The sequence below is a fragment of the Bombus flavifrons genome, chromosome 7 (genome assembly GCF_040668555.2).
Source record: "Bombus flavifrons isolate JBK064 chromosome 7, iyBomFlav1_principal, whole genome shotgun sequence".
In the NCBI taxonomy this organism is placed as follows: domain Eukaryota; kingdom Metazoa; phylum Arthropoda; class Insecta; order Hymenoptera; family Apidae; genus Bombus; species Bombus flavifrons.
Genome location: NC_138448.1, coordinates 1,522,567 through 1,542,693, shown reverse-complemented (window position 1 = coordinate 1,542,693; position 20,127 = coordinate 1,522,567). Strand labels below are relative to the sequence as shown.

The 20,127-nt window shown below is 39.6% G+C and overlaps 1 protein-coding gene across 5 annotated transcripts in view; it reads right to left on the bottom strand.

The window, feature by feature from the left end:
* The window catches only part of GABA-B-R3 (gamma-aminobutyric acid type B receptor subunit 3), a 33,016-nt gene that overhangs the window by 10,779 nt on the left and 2,110 nt on the right, over positions 1–20,127 (bottom strand). For 4 of the 5 annotated variants that reach the window (XM_069117077.1, XM_069117076.1, XM_069117079.1 and 1 more), the window contains exons 2-8: positions 15,995–17,595; positions 8,142–8,459; positions 7,711–7,815; positions 7,171–7,236; positions 2,928–3,131; positions 991–1,215; positions 549–609 (exon numbers count right to left, since the gene is read on the bottom strand). In XM_069117077.1, coding sequence (XP_068973178.1) covers positions 549–609; positions 991–1,215; positions 2,928–3,131; positions 7,171–7,236; positions 7,711–7,815; positions 8,142–8,459; positions 15,995–17,539 — 2,524 coding nt within the window. In that variant the 5' untranslated portion in view covers positions 17,540–17,595. Of the gene's footprint in view, positions 1–548; positions 610–990; positions 1,216–2,927; positions 3,132–7,170; positions 7,237–7,710; positions 7,816–8,141; positions 8,460–15,994; positions 17,596–18,033; positions 18,137–20,127 lie in introns of those variants that run through there. The other variant, XM_069117078.1, reaches the window with a different exon arrangement.

Here is a 20,127-nt window from a genome sequence, read left to right as displayed (position 1 = left end):
CTACGCGCAACCTTCTTGGCTATTACGAAATCCCAATCGATTATCGCTCGATACGTCATTTTATGTGGATGAGACATTGATATTTTTTCACGCAAGCAATTTTTTATTTTAATATTTCAAATAACACGCGAACAGGTCATCACGCACGTGAATTCTCCGTAAATATAATCGACAGATTCGTGTGTCGTGTGAACGTTCATTTGATAAGAAATTGACGTAAACAGGAGCAGCGAGAAACAGTGTATCGCAATGCCTAACAATTCGGGCGATCGTACGTAACGCGTTTAACGGAGGAATGCATTAGGACGAAACCGCTATCGTACCGACTGAAATCATATCGCTGACGGAACATTCAACAATGGGAAGTGTCAGTTAACTGAGATGCGAGAACGCACGCGGTATACTGCGCCGTTAGGTGCGCACAATTGTCAGCAATTTCCAGCCCTGTTTCCTGATTTGAACTATTACACGTCCGTCTTTATTCGTGTACCATTACACTCGATATAATTACGAGTAAATCGTACTTGTATGGTATAAAGTTTACTCACCGTATATCTGAGAGAACGCTGTGATACCCACTCGATCGGCTCCATCAAACGATACCGGTCCCTAGAACGAACGATGACTAAACTATTCGTTTCGATTGACATGGAAAACCTCTATTTACAATTTCATCTGCCGATAAGTTCATTATCACGATAGTCATCGTGTTTTTTTAATAAATACGTTTCTTCTTCTCCTCGATACGCGTCGTTCATGAAAATTCCCAAAGATATCGTTCTATCGCTTTTGTGAATTATCGATGCGAAAGTTTGAATGCTGGATTTTGGATGATGAAAGCAGAATGCTAGATGATTTTAGTTTCACGAATGTACGCGTATAATTATTTGCACACAGGCCGAATCAAATGCTTAAATACTTGAAGAATAGATGACTTCATGAATTCTCATGCATTCCTTTTTTATTGGTCGAGTAGTATTTCATACTCACCGAAACTCCGTTAAAACGCAAAAGTTTCAGTTGTTCCAATAGTCGCAACGCAATGTCCTTTCTAGCATGCGTATATTGGACTACGCTAATGTTGTCCTTATTTAAGATGTTTTCGGTCTTTTCCAAAGCAAGTGCCATAGCCCAGACGGCGTCGTAGGTCTGTCCTTCGAACTTTGAGTCTGTCGCGCTTCTTTTTCTCAATTCCAACGTGAAATTGTTACTCGTCTGTGCAGAAAATACCGTCGCTGTATTACGGCTAATCGGGTAATATAATTCGCGTTAATGCGCAAGGTTATATTTAAAACGGAACTACCATTCTTATCTATTTTTATCGAGTGTACTAATAGTTAAAACGAAGCACGCGTAATCCTTTGAAAATATACGGTAGGTTTTTGTTGTAGTGACTCTAGCTTGATCAGCCTTTACGGCGAAGGTTAAACAAAAAGAAAAGTTGTAGTTTCAGTATTCCATAGTAGCGCCTTTAAAAACAAATTTCTTTCTTATTAACTTATTTGGGAACACTGCGCCATGGAAGTAAGAAAATTGCCGTAAGGGGTAACATTTGCGAATATTATTCTCGAGACAATGAATAGCATTTTTTCAAAAATAACGAGAGTACTTTGGTCGATTCGATAGTTTCAGTGAAAAATCAATTCTCTTTCATCCGATAGTGTAAAAACGCGTCTTTCACGCAGATAGTAAATATTAACGAATTAATCGGTACAGTTCGATGTAACCAAAAACAGGAGAATCGAGTAGTCGGTAGTATTTGTCATAGAGATCAAAATTCGTTATGTTAATATAACGTTGCGTGCAGATTCGAAATGCCGATATAGCAAAACAAATGTATTACTAATTTCATTTTCCGTTATTGAACGTTACGGACGAGTTTGGGAGAAATTCTATTTCCCTCGTTTATCATATTTTTAGCTAAATCGATTAAACGTGCATGTTCCGGTGGGAAACAAATGGATCACGAAAACTATTTACGCGAATTTCGGCTCAACAAAGAAATGTAATATATATGTATGTGGCTTCTCAAAGTCAAAATTCAGATCGTTGTAGCAAAGGTTGTCTCTTGTACGATAGAACATTCTGTTCTATTCTCGTATTGTTTCGTTCCTCAGAATATGCAAATCGGACAACCGACATACGTTGCAACGCGTCTTCGTTTTTGACTCTGATATCGTGAAAACTCACGGGACGGTGAATTTCTAGTTTTCCACGTGCGCGCGTAAATATTCAGTATAGTTGAATGCACTCGGAATTATTCATGATGCTGTTTGAAAAAGTATAAAGCAAACCGTTTCGTAACAACTGCGAGTCACCGAGGGTTGGATCTGGATGAGTTTCGACGGTGTGACGGTACCGGAGAAGAGTTGGCTATGTCGAAGAAACGTAACCAATTCCGGAGCACGTTCCGTTCGAATTTCGTCGGGATCAGGTTCTTCCCTCGTGAAATGTAATTAGCAACATGTGAGTTCGTCATTAGCTCGATTGCTCGAACGTGGAAAGTTCGATACGAGGAAGCTGCTGGCCATTATCACACTCTTTCAACCATACCATTTCACCGACGTCTCTCTCTAATGGATGCGAAAACAGGTCTGCGTGTGTTATACAGCTATGCCAGCTATAACGAGCATGTACATGCCAAGACTACACGCTACTCCGTTAACGCTTTTAATTCTCGACAACGACGTTGCGTATATTATTAAGTATTTCGTCAAACATCGACTGAGACTTAATTAATGGAAGAGACTTTGGTCCAGTGGCGGTTCGAGTAATTGCTGTAATCTATAGAAAATATCGAGAGACTACAAAAGATTTTCTACTGCAGAAGGGCTATTCTGGTCGAAGAATTTTCGAGAAATGCTCCGTTTTCCAGTTTAGTATGGAACTTTTCTGGCAAATGTGTCGGTAACTGGAAAAGTACTTACCAGACCCGACGAACTTATTTCGTTTTCTAAGGCAGCGCCATGACTCTCGACGATGATCAAACCATTCTGAGTTTGAGAGAGCTGCGAGGGCGTACATTCTTCTGGTTCCGAGTGCAACGAATTAGCCATCCTCTTCGATAAGTCGATCGTATCACCTGGCAGAATCCATGCGTAGTCTCCTCCGTGCATACCCAACTTCCAAGCCTGACAGAACAAGTAAAGAAAAAGTAAAAAAGATAGAGCGGTTGATAGGGGAAGCGACTAACGGAGTTACGGAATATTTAGCGAAAATGTTCATCTGGCTGCTGAGAGCCGCTGGTTTACGGAGCTAGATAAGACGAGCTTTAGACTTTGCTCTTAGTGGACGTTTCGTGCTCTTATGTTTCCTCGAATATATGGGTTACTTGGATAACTCTTTTATTTTTAAAAAGGAGCGGATGAACTCGTTACGGAGCGAGACGTTTTACAGTTCTGCAGTTTTACACAATTCTCTCTCGTGTCGTATGTACCTCGAAATTAACGCGGCGTCATATTCTCCGCGCAATGCGATACATTCGACTTCGAGGATCGACCATCAAATGCACTCTCGTCAAGGAAAAGAAAGTGATTGTAGAGAATTTCCGAGAATGCAAATTGCATCCAGAGGATCGAACAGACGTGTTGACCTACTATGAATATTTACTATGATCTCATCAGACGACGGACAATCAGAGTAATGAGAAATGACTCCAAGATGGGGATCGTTCTCAGACCCTTCGAGATGTCTTTATAAAATATACCCCATTTTTCGCATTGTCCATTCCCTTTTTTTCCCACTCTACTTTCGTTTATTTATTCTCGCATGCCGATTTATTTCATCTAACGCGTAACATATTTTGGGCTATATATATATACTACTACTAATAGAATGTATTTTAGTAACGTCATTTGTCAGTTAGAATGACATGAAACGGACATCGTTACGGTATTTTGTCTTGAATGATGTATCGTCCCTTTGACGTTACACAGTTTTTATATGCTACTAGTAAAAACTTTTAACGCGGATCCCCATAATCAATTTCCCTTCCGTTTTCAAGCAGCAAATTTCCTACTCAGTCAGCGAGTTTCACGTGACCGAAAGATGTCATTGCGTTGACTCGGAAGAGACGGCTGGATATGTATTCGTATGCAGCGTTCTTATCCTTTCCGGCGTGGCTCGACTCTTCTAAAGTTTTTAAGTCCGGAAGAAGAGATCGCCGGCCGGTTATCGGGAAATCATCGTCGGTCGTATTTACGCCTCATTGTCTTTCGTCGCTTTGCACAGAGACAAAGTTAAAAAACTGGGACACGTTTGAATGGCGCGCCCTAGTCGACCAAAGATGCAGGCTGTTCTGTGAATTCGCAACTGTTGTCATGCTGAGGCATCCGGTGAAAATGAGAAATGTGCCTGGAATACGTAGACATAATATTGTTCTCAGTAGCAAAGAAAGGGCGAGCGAAGTATTTACCGCTCGAACACGCGATTTCACGTAAATCAGGACTTAATGTTTCTTCTCGCTTGGAACTATCACCGACGTTAAAACTGATAATACAGAGATATAAATTGTACCTCTACACTCTATGTGGATGTATTGAAACGAAAGCCACGAACTATTTACAATTCGAATTATAAAAAGCGAAGATCTCAGATTATTTTCAGCTGGTTTCGACAAAAATTCGTAATTATTTTTTAAGAAATTAGTCCGTAATTAGAGAACAGCCGATTGGTTTAGCGATAAATTTTGTTCAGACGCGTCACGAAACAAAGGATGCATCCACTGTTTATAAACGACACCGTCCGAGTTTTCGTGTAAGCGTTATCTGTATTTTCGGTTGATTTATAGGAGAAACGTTTCCGCGTTCCATGTTTCGTTGTACGCGCAAAGAAAAGGAAAAACCTTGCCTCTGAATACATATCGACGTAATAAACGGCTGATCCTGACCTGTGAATATTAAACATCGGAAAAGTAACGAACAACACAATCGTTTGAATGGAGAAGATGTGGATATCGTCGATCTAGTGCTTGCGAACATCCACGCACGCGTTATTGCTTGCCGGCCGTAGTTACTTTCTGATTGGCAATAATACAGTCGGTCAAGATGTCAGAGGCGCGCTCCGATGAAAAATCGTTTTCACAAGAAGCGCGATTGCTCAGCTACTTGGTAAATTTAATCTTTTTCCTCTAATAAACTCCTATGTATCTTTCGAGTATGCGAAACAAAGGAAAAAGATCGAAAGCAACTGTAAATCAGAAATTTACATTTTTATGTAAATATTTCCCGCGGCTATTTCCATATTACTTCTGACGTTCGAGGAAATAAAAAAAGTCCTATATAAGATATACCTACGCGCGATTCGATAGGACGTTTCCAGTTTGGAGGATTTAAGAGATAAAATTTAAACGATACCGAATCAAGAGAGAATGCGAATTAATTGGAATCTTAGAGATAGATAGTAATCAGGAGAACACCGTTTCCTATACTCCACCAACGTAACTTCATTTTGACATGCAGGCGAGACACAAGCAAAGATTAGAAGCGCAAAAACCTGATGTTTACACTTCCGATGTTGAAAGCACGAAGATCACCCAAATCTTCATCCTTTCTGTTCCGCGATTAGTTTTGCAGTGATAGTTTTACGAGTCACCTCAATCAAGTGAATACGTCATGTAAATGCAATTTTCTACCATTTTCTTTAAAGATTATCTCCCATATCGTCGAGAATATCGGTTACTTTGAGTTAAGTCGGCGACTTGCGATCGAATTTACATGGTTATCGGTATGAAAACCGATTAGACAATAAAAAATTGTCTGATAAACAAGCTGCCGAGCAGTTCTTGGAAAGTACTGGTCTTGAAACACAAAACCATTGACATGATAATAGTGATGAGGGAAAGAGAGAAGGACAACGAGAGAAAGAGAGAGAGAGAGAGAGAGAGAGAGAGAAAGAGCGTCCTACTTCAACACAATGTTCATTATTCGCGTAGCAGGGACACAGGCTATGACCATGTGTTTGCATTTCATCGATTTTCGCCTGAAAATCGAGGCGTAAAGTCCTCCGTGATAGACAAATTTCAATTTATCGTGTAGAATAGAATTGAGTTCGTGAAGTTTGTGTATGTCGTGGAACCTTTCGTGGACGTTGAAACTCGAAAATAATCTTTTTCGCGTATTATAATGTCACGGCGGTAACACCAAAAAGAGTAATTCTCACGGAGATAGCGATTTTATGAGAGTCTGTAAAAATTCGTAATTGAACTGTTGTCGATGTGCGTTTGAACGCTCGTAAATTCGCGACACATTTAGCGTGTAACGTGAAGCGTTTTATTTCCGCGTATTTTGAAGAGAATTGTCGGTGTACTGGATTATCGGAGAGTGATAATAAAAAAAGGAGAGGCGAATCTTGATGCAGCGTCTTGATAAGTTCTGCTTTCGAAAGCAAAGCTAACTCAAGTCCATCTTTTTCATGATTGAGTTATGTATACCATCTTATTTTTCCTCGTCGCTTCCTTCCGCTCCTTTTCTTTTTGTTCCGCCTTACTTTTATTTTAGATCTCTTTGTATATGTAAATAAGAGCAGTTTGTAAATGTTTATCAATAATCTGCCATCTTGTAATTACGAAATTAATATACTTTTAAACAAAAAATCTGTACGCACCATTGTTTTTCTGTTCTGATGTGACATAATGGGAAAGGACGTGAATCAGTGTGGCTTTCAGATACAGAAATATTTTTCATTTTTAGCATTATCCTTCCACGAGTCATTTCCCTGCATGTGACATCTACGTATAATGACCTTTCGTGAAACGATAAGATTGCGAACGTGACGTTTCCGTCCTTGAACCGATTTTAGTCGTCAAAATTTGAAATGATGAAGTACACGGTCTAGGGTTCCATACTTCTTTTTTTAGTAATGTTCATTAAAAGACTAAAACTTCAAGTGAATTCCAGGTCAAATTTACATAAAGCTATCGCATATAATGGATACGGTGATTTTTGTTATTGCGTATTGTTTTGCAAAATCAACACGACGTAAAACTGTCCCATGTTTTGGTACTTAAAACTTTTCATCCTAAATGTAACTCGACTTTGGCCACCGTTATTTTTCCGCGCTAGAAGTTACGCAATTGCCAGAAACATATTCTACCATTATACAATAAAGGAGTTTGGCAACGAGGCGAAACGAACTTGCATCCATGAGTTTTAATTTCTGTCGAAGGTTTACCTCGCAGAAAACGCGTGGCGCCAGTTGTGGTGAAAAACTCCCGATGATGATTCGTGTGTCCAACTCCTGTAATCGAATAAAATTGCATTTCAACAAGGGGGATTATTCTCTTCCGCGCTCGTCTCAAGCACCGCATCTTTCATGCAACTTTATCGTATTAGGGCGGACAAGCAATTAGTTATGAAGTGTGATTAAAGACGCACGGAGCATCACGGTTAATCGAATTATTCGCCTTGCTCGACACGGCCTGATACGCTCTAATGTACGATAAATAGTTTTTCGGAGAATTTTGCCGTGCATTGTAGCGTCTGATATTAATTTTGAAACGGTCAACTGTTAAACGCTCACATTGAAATTCTACGCTTTTTAACAGATTTAAAATTGCTTGCATATGTCTCGTATTCTAAAAGGTAAAGTAAATGTGGAAAGATTTCTAAACGTAACTATACATTATGATTGTGTACCACATCGGGCAGCCACGAATCTCTAGCATATTCAGTGAAAAAAATTCAATGAGGTTTAAGTCTAAGCATGCCTTACTTTTAAAGTTTGCAGCTGTTCCTTGTAATCGTTTTCTGCGAAGGTGATAGTAGCGGTGCACGTAATATTCGCTTGCTCCAGTTCCGTGACTAGATCGTTCACAGCCTGAAACGAAAAAGCGATACTGCAACGTCCTCGCAGCAAAGGAGGTAAATGTTAAAGTTGTACATTGCTTGTATCATTTAGAGACAAATGTAGTAGATTTTTCTTATTAAACTCGTATTTCATCATAAGTAAACCCTTTATTTTAACGTGCTCTGTCGAAGGGACTAAAGTTTAATAGCTAGTTTACACACTGTTCGTCACATGGGAATTTTGAGTGGCGCAATGGCAATCTATTAAACTAAACACATAGGTACTCGAGAAGCTGGAACGGCGTGTATCTTTGATTAAACTTCCTTGTTGAATGCTACATCGACTCATGTGCTTACCAGAGAATACATGTCACCAGTTTGCGAGAGAGCGGTAACAGTGTCCCACCCAAAATGTTTGATGAGTGCTATCCTGGCAGAGTTGTGACTTGAATCCGGCGCTACGGTTCGTAGGAAAAGCGGAAATTCGGTGGAATCCGAGAGGGCAGGTGCGGTGGATCCAAAGGAGACTTGTATCACGTTCCAGTAAGGTACGATTTTGGCTAATGTTTCCGTGACCTCGGAGCAGGCAGTGCCCAGTAACAACGGTATTAGATCGTTCTTCTTTGCCGAGTAGAGAGCATGGAAGAATCTATCAACCGCCACACCGGAGTCGCACTAAAAACGTAAAAAAAGGGACATCAGTACGATATTACAACGCGCCTGTTATAAATTCAACGCGTTGTGTAATTCGTTTGATATTACGATATTTTGATAAACCGGTTCATTTATTCCGTCGCAACTATGGTATCGCAAAACAAATACGAAATTATGATTTATGAAAGGCGTCAACGGCGTGACGTCGTGAAACAAACCCGTTTGTGAAATCGGTGGAGAAAGAAAGACGTGTTTCGCATAGAAAGTAAGCAATTATGAGGCGCCATGTAACGAGAGGCAAGAAAAAGAAGAAAAGGATCGCAAACACTTTGGCTAGATTGATGTACATGTGCGTGTATACGTCCGAAAGGAAGGTGAGGTGAGAGAAGACGGACCGGTGAGCCTTAACGAGCAATTATTCAACGCGAGAGGGTGACTAGGGCGGACTCGAAAGCTCGCATACAGTTGAAGAGTCTGCCTTATACCGTGCAATCCGGCGAGATACCGAGATGGAAGAAAATACAGAATTTTCGAGATAAGCTTCGATTCCGAGTTCAACTTCTCGTACGTTGTTGTATTTTTATTCGATTTCGAATCGTCGCGGTACGTCTTAGACGGGTAAGGCGAGACGGTTTTCTTCGAGAAAATAGAAATTTGGTTAACAACTGTGGAGAAAAGTCGCATCGATGTTTACATAAGGAACGTCTCGTGAGGCTTAACTTGATTATGTTTAAGCCCGGTACGAATTTAAGTTGTATTTGCTATTTGCAAATTTTTGCGTTTAAATGAACGTGATACGTATAAACGTAGAAGTGCGGATTCTATTAAAATCGTGTATATTTCTTGTAAATACTGTTACAAAGAATGTATCAAAGGAAGTAGACAAGGAGATTAAAATTACAGATTCCACGCCACCACGTTTCGAGGTGCAACTTTCCTCAAGGAATTTACAAAGGAGTTCAAACATCGTGGCACAGGTCACAAGCTCGTGTGCCTCTACCTTGATCCGATATACATATAAACGCCAGAACGCCGTGAAAGTTTCGCAATGAAAGGCCGACCGCGCAACGATGCGTTTAATAGGACTGAATTAAATGGTTCACATTTTTAACCTAAAATCGACTGTATTGATCGTTGATCGATATGATTGGAATCTCGGACATTCTCTTTTAATTTTCTTATTGCAATCAATGGGAACGTGACTAGAGTTTTGCGGAATTCACGACCATAGGGAATTCATAGAATCATTTCTTCATATACGATCAACAAATTTCAAAAGTTCCTTAGCAATCTGTAAGGAAAGAATAACTCGATTAAAGCTAGCTATAATTTTACGCCGGACGAATTCCAACGTTATCACGTATTTTTATGTTTGATCACGTAACGCGGTTTTATTTTAGACAATCATTGCATTTGGAATCCAAACGTTGATCTATGAAAGTGGTGACGGAGAAAATTACGCCAGATCTCGATATCTTTTTATTAGAAAGTTTATCCGAATTTATGATGTGATCAAGATCATAGATCTGTACAAAGAATTCGAAGGATCTTGTCGATTGCTGAAACGCATTTAGCATCCGTTGATCGGATGTCATACCTCTATACGAAACAAGCGACCTATTTCATCATTATACTGAAGGAGAAAATTTAATAACTGCAAAAAATGTGGCAGCAATGTATCGAGCAATATCCAGGAAGAAAAATGACGCGTGATTCGTTTTCACCGAATGTCTTCGTGAAAAAGAGAATTTCGAGACAAAATTGTAAGTCGGCCAAATGAAAGAGTAAGCTCGAGGAATCTTCCATGACGTAGAGCTTATTTAACAAAGAACAGCTACTGCTATCTGTTTCCTGTCGGTGAAACGTTGACACAAAACAGATAGTATTGCTCGCTGAAGGGAAGAAACGCCAGCAATATCGAACGATGAAAAGTATGATACACCTACAAAGTTTCCTCGGCTGTCAAAGCATTGCTGCAAAGAAATTAGCATTACGTATTTAAGAATTTTGCAACTTTAAGTATTATATATGGTATATGGGATTATACTATTTTAGACGACTTTATATAAGTTCCGTGTATAATCGGGAGAATTTGAACTCGGGTCATAATCGGACGTAACTACTTATGTCGAACTCTATTCCGTTAGTGGTTTCTGATAGACGACAACCCTGTATGCCGTAAAGCATCTGGTTGTAGAAAGTTTGTGAGAAATCTTGCTGCATTGTACCTTCGATAAACTATCATTATCAAATTAAGGGTGAACGGAGCATCGAAGTGGCGTTAAATGAAGATAGATTCTACAGCTTGCTCGACTTGTCGCGCGCAAACTTTAACAAAATATTTCTTTACACACCGGACTAATCTAAAAGCTGTCTCGTACACGAAGCGAAAATAAGGTCCGTTTTAACTCCGCTGCTGCGGCGATATATCAATTTAGAGTCGACGCGGTTGCAAGCACTCTGTTCTCTGAAAAGAGGAAAATTTTTAAGTTCCATGACAGCTCGAGCGCTCGGCCTGATCTGCCGCCTGTCTTTATTGAATTTTCAGAGATTTTGCCTCGCAGTGATACGGATTTATGATGCAGCATGTAAACGTTTTACAAGCTTTGACAGCGTAATCTTGAATGAACTAAGTTCATACTAAGGTTAACGTTTCTGTGTTCTAGCATACAACTTTGTTTCGCTGCAGCATTATATTACGGAGTGACACAACTTCGTGTCCACAAGCTTAAGTGATACTGCAACTCCAAATATCATGAAACTGTATCCTTCGGGACTCACGTTTTCTCTCACTTTTTAAGCTTCTCGTGCTGGATTTGATTAAATTAATATTTTGAACGTTGCGTCGTCTTATGCAATTAATGGGAGATATAGAGGGAGATGTCATTAAGTTTTTATTAAATCTTTATTCGGCGATAAATGTCGTTTTTCATTTTCTAAAATATTATCTTAGCGGCGTATTTCATTATAAATTTACCGATATGCTTTTTTTTTCTAACAGGAAATCGAACACTTTACTCAATCTGTTTTCTGTCGATAACTCCTATACCAATTTCGAATGATCATTTCGCACGTCAAGAAAATATTATTTCACGTGCCGAATGATTTTATCACCTACATTTTATTTCAATAAAAATACGAGTTTTTGATATTTTCATAAAGCGTTCAATGCTGCAACTCCATTTTTTAATCGCGCATTTCATTAAACTCATTTGCCTTGTTTTGAAACTAAATTCTCGTTTGGAAACCGCTTTGGCTACGTTTTCGCTGAAAACTTTTAGGTGCACTGCAATATCCATGTATATTAGATTTTCCCGACAGAAATTACCTATGGAATCTGTAAATTTTTATCGATATCTACTCGTGTGACGCGTTTGATTTTGCTCGATTAACTATCCGTGACGAGCCAATTACCGTGTACGTGGTTAATCATCGCGTATTCACGTAATTGCTGAATCGTTCCCGTTCATTGTTCGCTATTAGTTCTTCTCGAAAAATTGAACAACCAGTCGATGGTTAAAATTGGACGATAGGCGAAGTTTTTCACCTAGTCCATCGTGAAAAAATATCCACCTTTTATGATTACGCGATATACCATAAAATATCTTTCATTTGTCACTATCGTGGCTGATCGCGCAATCAATAGACTGTATGAATAGGAAACGACGGCAGATAAAAGTATCGGATCTATCGCAATCTTAGCAATACGTTCGACGAGGAAAGGGAGTGGTGGAAGATGATGGAGTACAGGAATGACGGGTATATATGGTCTGTGAATTTTTTAGGAGCTGGCTCAATGAATATATCCATATCCATAGTGCTGATCTCTATTTTCGTGGCTATTTCTCAAACGTTGCTGTTCTTTTCTTCCGTGATTGTTCTGGTCCAATAACACTGCTACGCGAGTAGACGTAAGAAAATTTTCTTACAAGGGTCGAACAGAGGAATACATCCTGCTCGAAAGGCGCCACTTTTATCACACTTTTATTTAATCCTACCTTATTTATTATCATCGTAGTTTAGACGTGATATTACTTTCATGATACAGTTTTTCCCAACGTCGTTTTTTACCAACACGCTTTATGCGAATATGTCCCGCTATTGGGAAATTCAAATGTTTCATATTCAAGATAAAGGTCTAATCGATGGTTATAATCGAGCTGTGTGATTATAAAAATGTGCAATGAAGAAACGACAAACCCCGAAGATGAAGACGTTTCAAGCACTTCCAATAACGATCGAATTATTAGTTGACAAGTGGTTGTCCGATTATTGACTTTCCTCTTTCACTTGGACGTATAACGGAGTTCCCCTCAAATTCACTGCAGGTTCTTCGAGGTAGCTACCTTTACCGCCTCAAGTCACCCTTCTAACAACTGATCTTTTAATCGGATCCTATTTTTCCCTACATACATCGTAGTCTATGCCCTTTTGGAGAATAGAATTGAGGTGAGCGAAGCATGAAACGAAAATACGAATTCTATCGAACTTTCTCTTACGTCGATAAAGAGAAAAAAATCGGTCTTGGAGACGTTTCGTAAGACGATGCTTTTTGTTTGGAGCTTAATGGCGCTGAAGCTTGTTACGGTTAGTATATTGCCTCTTCATCAAGAGGCAGGGAGAAGTTCAGGTATTAAGATTGTCCACGGCATAAATTTGAAAATTTATTCCAAATGAAACTTTTTATTTTCGACGAACTTGCGAGTTAATAGCCAGATCGATTCGAAGAGTAGTGAAAGAGAATACAAAACGAATTGAAAAAGGAGGAAAAGGGAAAGAGAAAAAGAATTAAGAATAAAAGTACAGATAGGTCAATCGAGATAATAGCGTTCCTTTAATTGTCTTATACTTCACCAATTGATGCAAAACCTGTATAGAAACGATTTTTTTTATTTTACGCCTTTTTAATTGTAATCGATTTTCTTTGGTCTTTCCAATTGGTTGTGGGGTAATGTCGATAATTGTAGTTCGATATATGTGGTTTCGCTTCGGAATCGTGTATATGATCGATTTAACTTCCCAGTGTTTTCCTATTCATTTATATTTATAGCAGGCCGACCATGAGGTATATAGTCGAAGATTATTTAATAAACTAGTACTAGAATACAAATAACTTAATGGATCGAACATATCCATAATTTACGTCCTCCAACACAGTTTCAAAAATCTTCGATGGTAGGTAGCACAGCTTTTGGAAGAGAACATGCACAGTAGCCGCATAAGCTGTCCTATCTTTCAGGATATGAACTAGAATAAATGATAGAAGATAGGTTCTATCGAGGCGCACTCAATCAATATGCGTGTTTGTACTTTGAATAAATACAAAAGTGCTTTCGTTGAACACGCATTTGTGTCTACGCTACGTTAACTCGCTTTCCGAGATTTCAAAAAGCCTTTAGTTGGTTCGACAGCAAAAAAATTGCTGTCGATAAATTTCAAAGTGGGGCCATAGGTTTTCAGAAATCTCTACTTCGTTTTTGTATTTTCTTTTTCCACAGGTTAGTTCAGCAATGCTGATAACGATATACGGAATTATAATTTGATAATTAATTCGAAATAGAAGAAGCGTGACTCGACCCTAAAAGCTTGGAGAAGCTATGTATTATCTTATTTATTAACATAGTTATATAAATTTTATATGAACAGCCAACACTGTTTCTGCATAATTGCCATGAAATAAAGCTTTAGTTGGTTTTGGCGTTGCATTCGATGTCGGAACAAAAATCTTATTTTCCATCCTATGAAGGGACAACTCCTATTTTACGCGACACCGATGCTAGTTCGCGCCACGGAAAATCGGAAAAAAGACGAGGACAAACTATTATTGTGTTACGACGTATACAAATTTTCATAAAACGCATACAAATTAGAATTTTCAAGGATCAACACGGGAATATTCCGTTGATAACCATTTGTTTAATGCTAATTAAAAAGGACAGAGTGAAAGAGAAGAACAGAAAGGAAACGTGGAGAATAGTATGCAGAAAAAATTTAGATCTTTTCGAATCCTTGATAAAGAGGACCACCTTTCGAGTACTTTACCGGTGTGGGATTGGTTAAATTACAAATGGCCTACAGCCATTCCTTGTTCTAAATCCCATTTTCATCGAGGTCCTCGTATTCGTACGCACACAGCAAACAAAGAGAACGTAAAACGGTCTGACGACGCACTCCGATGAATGCACACGGTGAATTCAGCAAAGACACATAAAAGCTATGTAATGCTCCGAGCTCGTATGTAACGAGACTTTGTCTCACAGAGAAAATGGTGAACCACGAACGTCGAAGTTGCAAAATGATCGGTGTTTGTACCATATAAAGTAATATAAACTGATTTATAAAAGAAAGATACTTAATTTGGTTTATATGAAAGTTCATAGGTAAGGTATCACTCTCTATATATTGAGGTGATTCTTTCCTTCTTCTCCATCGCACTTTCCGATTGCTTAATCGTGAAATATTCCCTCGCACAATATACCATGAAAGTTACATACTTGAACGCAATAAAAGCGCAAGTGACGTTGCGTGAATCATGCTGTTTTAATTTTTTACTTCGTTTCGTTTCATTCTGTTTCGTTTCGTTGATTCACTTTCCGTAAAGGTGTGCGTTTAAACGATCGGTAGTGTTTATACGAAGACGATATAGCACATAAACGGAAATTATTGCGGAAAGTAACAGTTTAATACGGCAGTTTTTCCCGTACAAAGACTAATACAATTACACGAGTGTGTATTGTCCCGATTAAACAAAGTCTAGCGGTTTAATTGCACACCACAAAGTTACATTTTTTTTCAACGAAGCGTCAACGATCCCTGTTACACGGCGGTTATCGGGAACGCGTAGCCGCGCCTACGGAAAATGTCAGTTGATATAAACGGGGGAAACAAAACTTGGTATCGTGGAAAACAGTTTGATAGTTGTTGCGCGTAGTCCGGTTAAAAAATAATAAAAGCCAGGGTTGCTATCTCGCGGTTTAACTTCAGTTTAATACGACTTCTCGTTACGTCATGGAATTTTCCTTTGCGCGAACCACAGTTTCGCCGGCTAGCCGCAGAAACAGACTAGAACCGAAATTTTAAACATACATAATTTGCAAATTAATGCGGATCTAATTTGGAAGTGAAATTTTGATCCACATAGCGTTCAACATTTCGATGAGTTTGTTGAAAACATTCTGTCGCGGGAAAAAGCGCGAAATTATTAGGACCGTGAGCGCTTTGAGATTCAACAGCATGGAACACATGTTCATGTGTGCACATAATATTATTTCTTTGGAAGAAAAATTGTTACGCTACATCGAGATAGTCGAAAGCGTCGTCTTTTCGATGACCGATTCATTTTTCACGCGACAATCGTGATACGCGCGTATTCTTTGGAGAATCAGCGGCGATGACTATAAATAACGAAACTTTCTTAGCAAGTAAAGTATTTCATGCTGTCGCCATATTTTACCCACGATTTTTCCATCATAAAGCAAAGGCTGTGAATATAGAAAGCGTAGCTGGTTGAACTCTTGGAAAATATATCCGATAGAATAGAAATGTTTTGTTTTTACCTTGGTATCGTTGTGAATAAGACGCAGACGAAACTTGGATAAGACATTCAATTCGTTGACCCGTTCAACGGCTAATCTGGCTGCTTGTAACTCGCTAGTTCCTTCCGGTCTAGGTTCAGAACCTCGTGTCATCTCGAATAAACCTAGGATAGTTATGTTTATCTTTTCGGACGATTTCACATTCGGCACTGTAACACTGGATTCTTCAATTTCTTCTGTGTCTTGGTCGATACGCGACTCGTTCATCGAATACTTATCACTAGGCGATGTCAACATTGGAGAAGACGTTGAAGACGCGGAGACGTGCTTTTCTTCTGGGAAAGACTTTCCGCTGGCTATATTGGAGGATCGTCGACCAGACGATGCGCCGGGTAGCCAGCGATCATCCGTGATGTCGTCGGCTTTCTCATGCTCGTCGATGGCCACCTCCTGTCTTCGTTCCTCCTCTGTATTCTCATCGACTTTACGATGTCGGTGAAGGACGTCTCTGCCGGGACTTTTTGGTAGATCCGGTGGCATGGTCGACGGATATGACGCGATTGTGGTTTCGGGAATATCCATTTTAGGCGGACCAAAGTGCCTTCTATCAAACTTTTCGACTTGAGCTGCTATAGGCGGCTTGTACGTGACTTTTATAGGAAATTTTTGCGAGCCCTCGAAACCCGTAAAAGGGTCCTCGCTGCTCTCATTCGAAGTCGGTGACAGATTGCCATTTACTTTCATCGAATGAACTGAATTCTCAGTCCCATTGTTTCTTTTCGCTTCGGAATTATCCGCGACTTTATCAGACCTATTTCTTCTGGTAGATCTCGAGTCGTCGTTCTCCGTGAATTCCTCGCCGTATTCTTCGCAATCGTGAAACGATTCTTCTAAACCGAGAAGGTTCATTCTCATTTTCCTCTCCAATTTATGCTTCCGGTCAAAGTTCCTTTTCATTCTCAGCTCAATATGTTTTTCATCGCGATAACTTACACCGTTCATCAAAGTCGTACCACCGATTTGGTCGTCGATATTGGCTAGTAGTATATCATTTTCCCGTCGAAACTTCCGCTTCTGGTGTCGCGTGCGAGACTCGCCGTAGTAACCGTTCACAATATCAGCCGTGACCGTAGCGAATCGCGAGTCGTCGCGCAAATACGCACGATTATCTTTACCGAATGATGCGACGAACTTATTCGTCACGTGGTTAACTCGTTTTAATGCACTCGTTCGTCTTCGTGAGATTCGATCGACGTGAATTCCTGTCCCGTCGGGTTCATCCGATGAGTCGGAAATTTCGTACTCGTTCAAGCCATGCTGTATCAATTCCCGAGGATCGTCGGGAACTCTTCGAGAATACTTTCTACCCGCGGTGTCGACGAGGTAAGGAAACGATGTAAGATCATGACTTTGAGACCTCGCCTTTTCATTGCACGGCAGAACGCTACGAACAGAGGCGAGACCGAGAAGGAGAAGGATTAGGTTGCAAGAAAGGTGAAAGGTCTCAGAGGATGAGAATGGCAGGAGGAGACGAGAGAAATCGCGGCGCGTATGGACGCGCGTCATAATCAGTCGCCGTCGCTGTTTCGACGACTCAGGGCGCTTTGTCGGCTTGTCCTCATCTGAAAATTAACATACACGTACTTTATTCTCAATGCGGAATAATATAATTAATATTCTCGTAAATATGTATATGTCGCTTTAAACCGTCTTTGAAACCGCGCAGAAAATTTCCAGTTTAGTCGGTTTGTCTGTTAACAAAGATTTTTCGCATACATTATATGTGCACGTGTATGTATATATCAGTCCAGGTCGATCGTGTGATCGTGTGAACTTGGTAACGGGCAATTAGCATTGCAAAAAGGGAGGAATAATGTTGTAGCTGTTATTCTGTCTCTTAATGGAATTTATAGGGACGGGAGATATCGTTTGCCATTTCTGTCTATTGTTTCTCCTTTATTACGATTAATAAATTCCAGCAAATCTATTCGCCGCACAAAACTGCCAACATCTGTCAACTTCAGCAACAATAAATATACTTTTATCGAGAAGTATCGTACCAAACGCTGTTTCTGCTTCACGGATAGAAAATCTGTGCGCCCAGTCTGCTTAACGTAATGTCGCAGAAACGGGAACACGTATACACACACAATTGCACAGGCTATGTTAATGAGCTCTAGTACCCTTTTATGGTTGCGTTAGAGAAGCTTCTGACCTTCTTTGAATGAGCTAAGTACGCGTAAACGATGATAGCGATTAAACAATGGGATTTAGTTTATTCGCTTCCCTTCGCGTTACGTAAAACTGTACTTACGAGCGAACAAAGATTCCCTCTAGAAGTTTTAACGTAATTGACTTTCTATAGCGAGCAACGGCCGCCATTGTTACGCACTCCAATGTGACTTTTTAAACTGCGATACTGATGCAGCTTTATTGCATGCTATTTTCAGTGTCTTTTTTTTTATTATACATGAAAATGTCAATTGAATTTCAAATTTCTATGTATAGATATACGTACATATCACGTTTGTACAAGGTAGACTATAAGCACGTGTAAGCATCGAAATCAGTATCAGTATCTTCTAACTCTAATCGCATCCTGACGTGCGCGACGAAATGTTGAGAAAATGGAGCGGTTACACAATAACGTTTCTAAATTCGATATTTTAACTCTTTTCTTTTTTGAAAGAAAAAGCGTTAAAAATTCACTAGAGCTTTCGTTTAATTGCGTCTTTTTCAAGTATCGCGTTAAATCCTTATCCTCGACAATAGAATGTAAATGAATCTCGCGACTTAGCCTAACTATCGAGCCTAGTAAATATGTAGTGTTTCCCGAATATCGACAGGTTTATCGAATCGACTGTAAGGCAGCATTTTCTACAGATCGGTTTCATATAATCCCGCCTACCCTCAGTTTATTTCGGGCTGCTCGAATCGAGCAAAGAACGGAACCAACATAACCTGTGACACTTTCGATAGGCAGTCAGTTGTCAGAAGAGTGGAGATTCCGAAGTCTAAAGCAGAGATGGTGGGCCTCTCGACCCCCTGACCTACCACACCACACCACACCACGTGAACTCGAGCTTCTTTATGCTTGGTCTGTTTCCTTGCGAAGAACAGATGAAAGAAAGAAAACGTAAATGTAGACTAATGGTAGCGTTATATTGGTAAGTAAAGGGCAACTGAGAAGCAAATAAAGAGATGACATTCGTGTACATGTAGAGAGAGTTGCGTAACGTTTCCAACTGTTATCGATATATTACTCGCTGTCCATTAAATTGTTTGTTACAGCATGGAATACAGCCTCCAAAGTCTTTCTCCCTGAAAAACTATATTACGACATTAAGAAAACGCTATAATAATCGTTAGATGGATGAGGTAATTTGTTTATGACTGAAGGCGCAAACAGGAGATCAGTTCTTTTGCTAATGGTGCGAGGATTCCTGCGAGGATGAACCGAAGAGGTAAAGAAAAATGTTTTAAAAAGGCAATCAGCTATGCAACCTTCCTTGCCTTCTTTAAGATTTGTGGCAGAAATAAGTTTGTAGCAAAAGATGCACGCTGTTGATGGATCGTACGAGCCATATGATTGCTTTTGCGTATCTGGAAACAGAATATGCCATTCCCTCGGGGTATCGGAACAGGGATTACTACTCTCGAATTCAATACTACGTTCATCTCGTTCATGTTCGATACACGTTTACAGCAGTTTCGCGAGATGTGTTCGTTTGCGGCGGATGTTCCGGGATCATCACCGCGTTGGCGACGTCTAAGCACAAAAATTCATAGAAATAATCTATGTACAGTAGAAACTGCGGAGCGATGATTTAAAAATGTAATTTGATGATGAATTGTTGTTTGAGGACGGGAATTACGAAAAATCGAGAAACCGGCGTATTCCATAGAATGGTTTCTCTTAATTTTTAAATTATCCTGAGATAAACGTATCTATTCTTCTCGCAAATACCAAACGCGAGATACCATACATTTCGAATAATGAGGTTAGGAAAACTTGGAATGAAAAAACGAAAGAGAATCCCAAGGAAAAAGGCAAGCAGACTTTCTGCTGCTAAAGCAGAAAAAAGTTCATTAATTTTTACCTAAGTTTTCATGCCGTAGCAATTTCTTGTTTCTAAAACGGCAAACGAAAATTA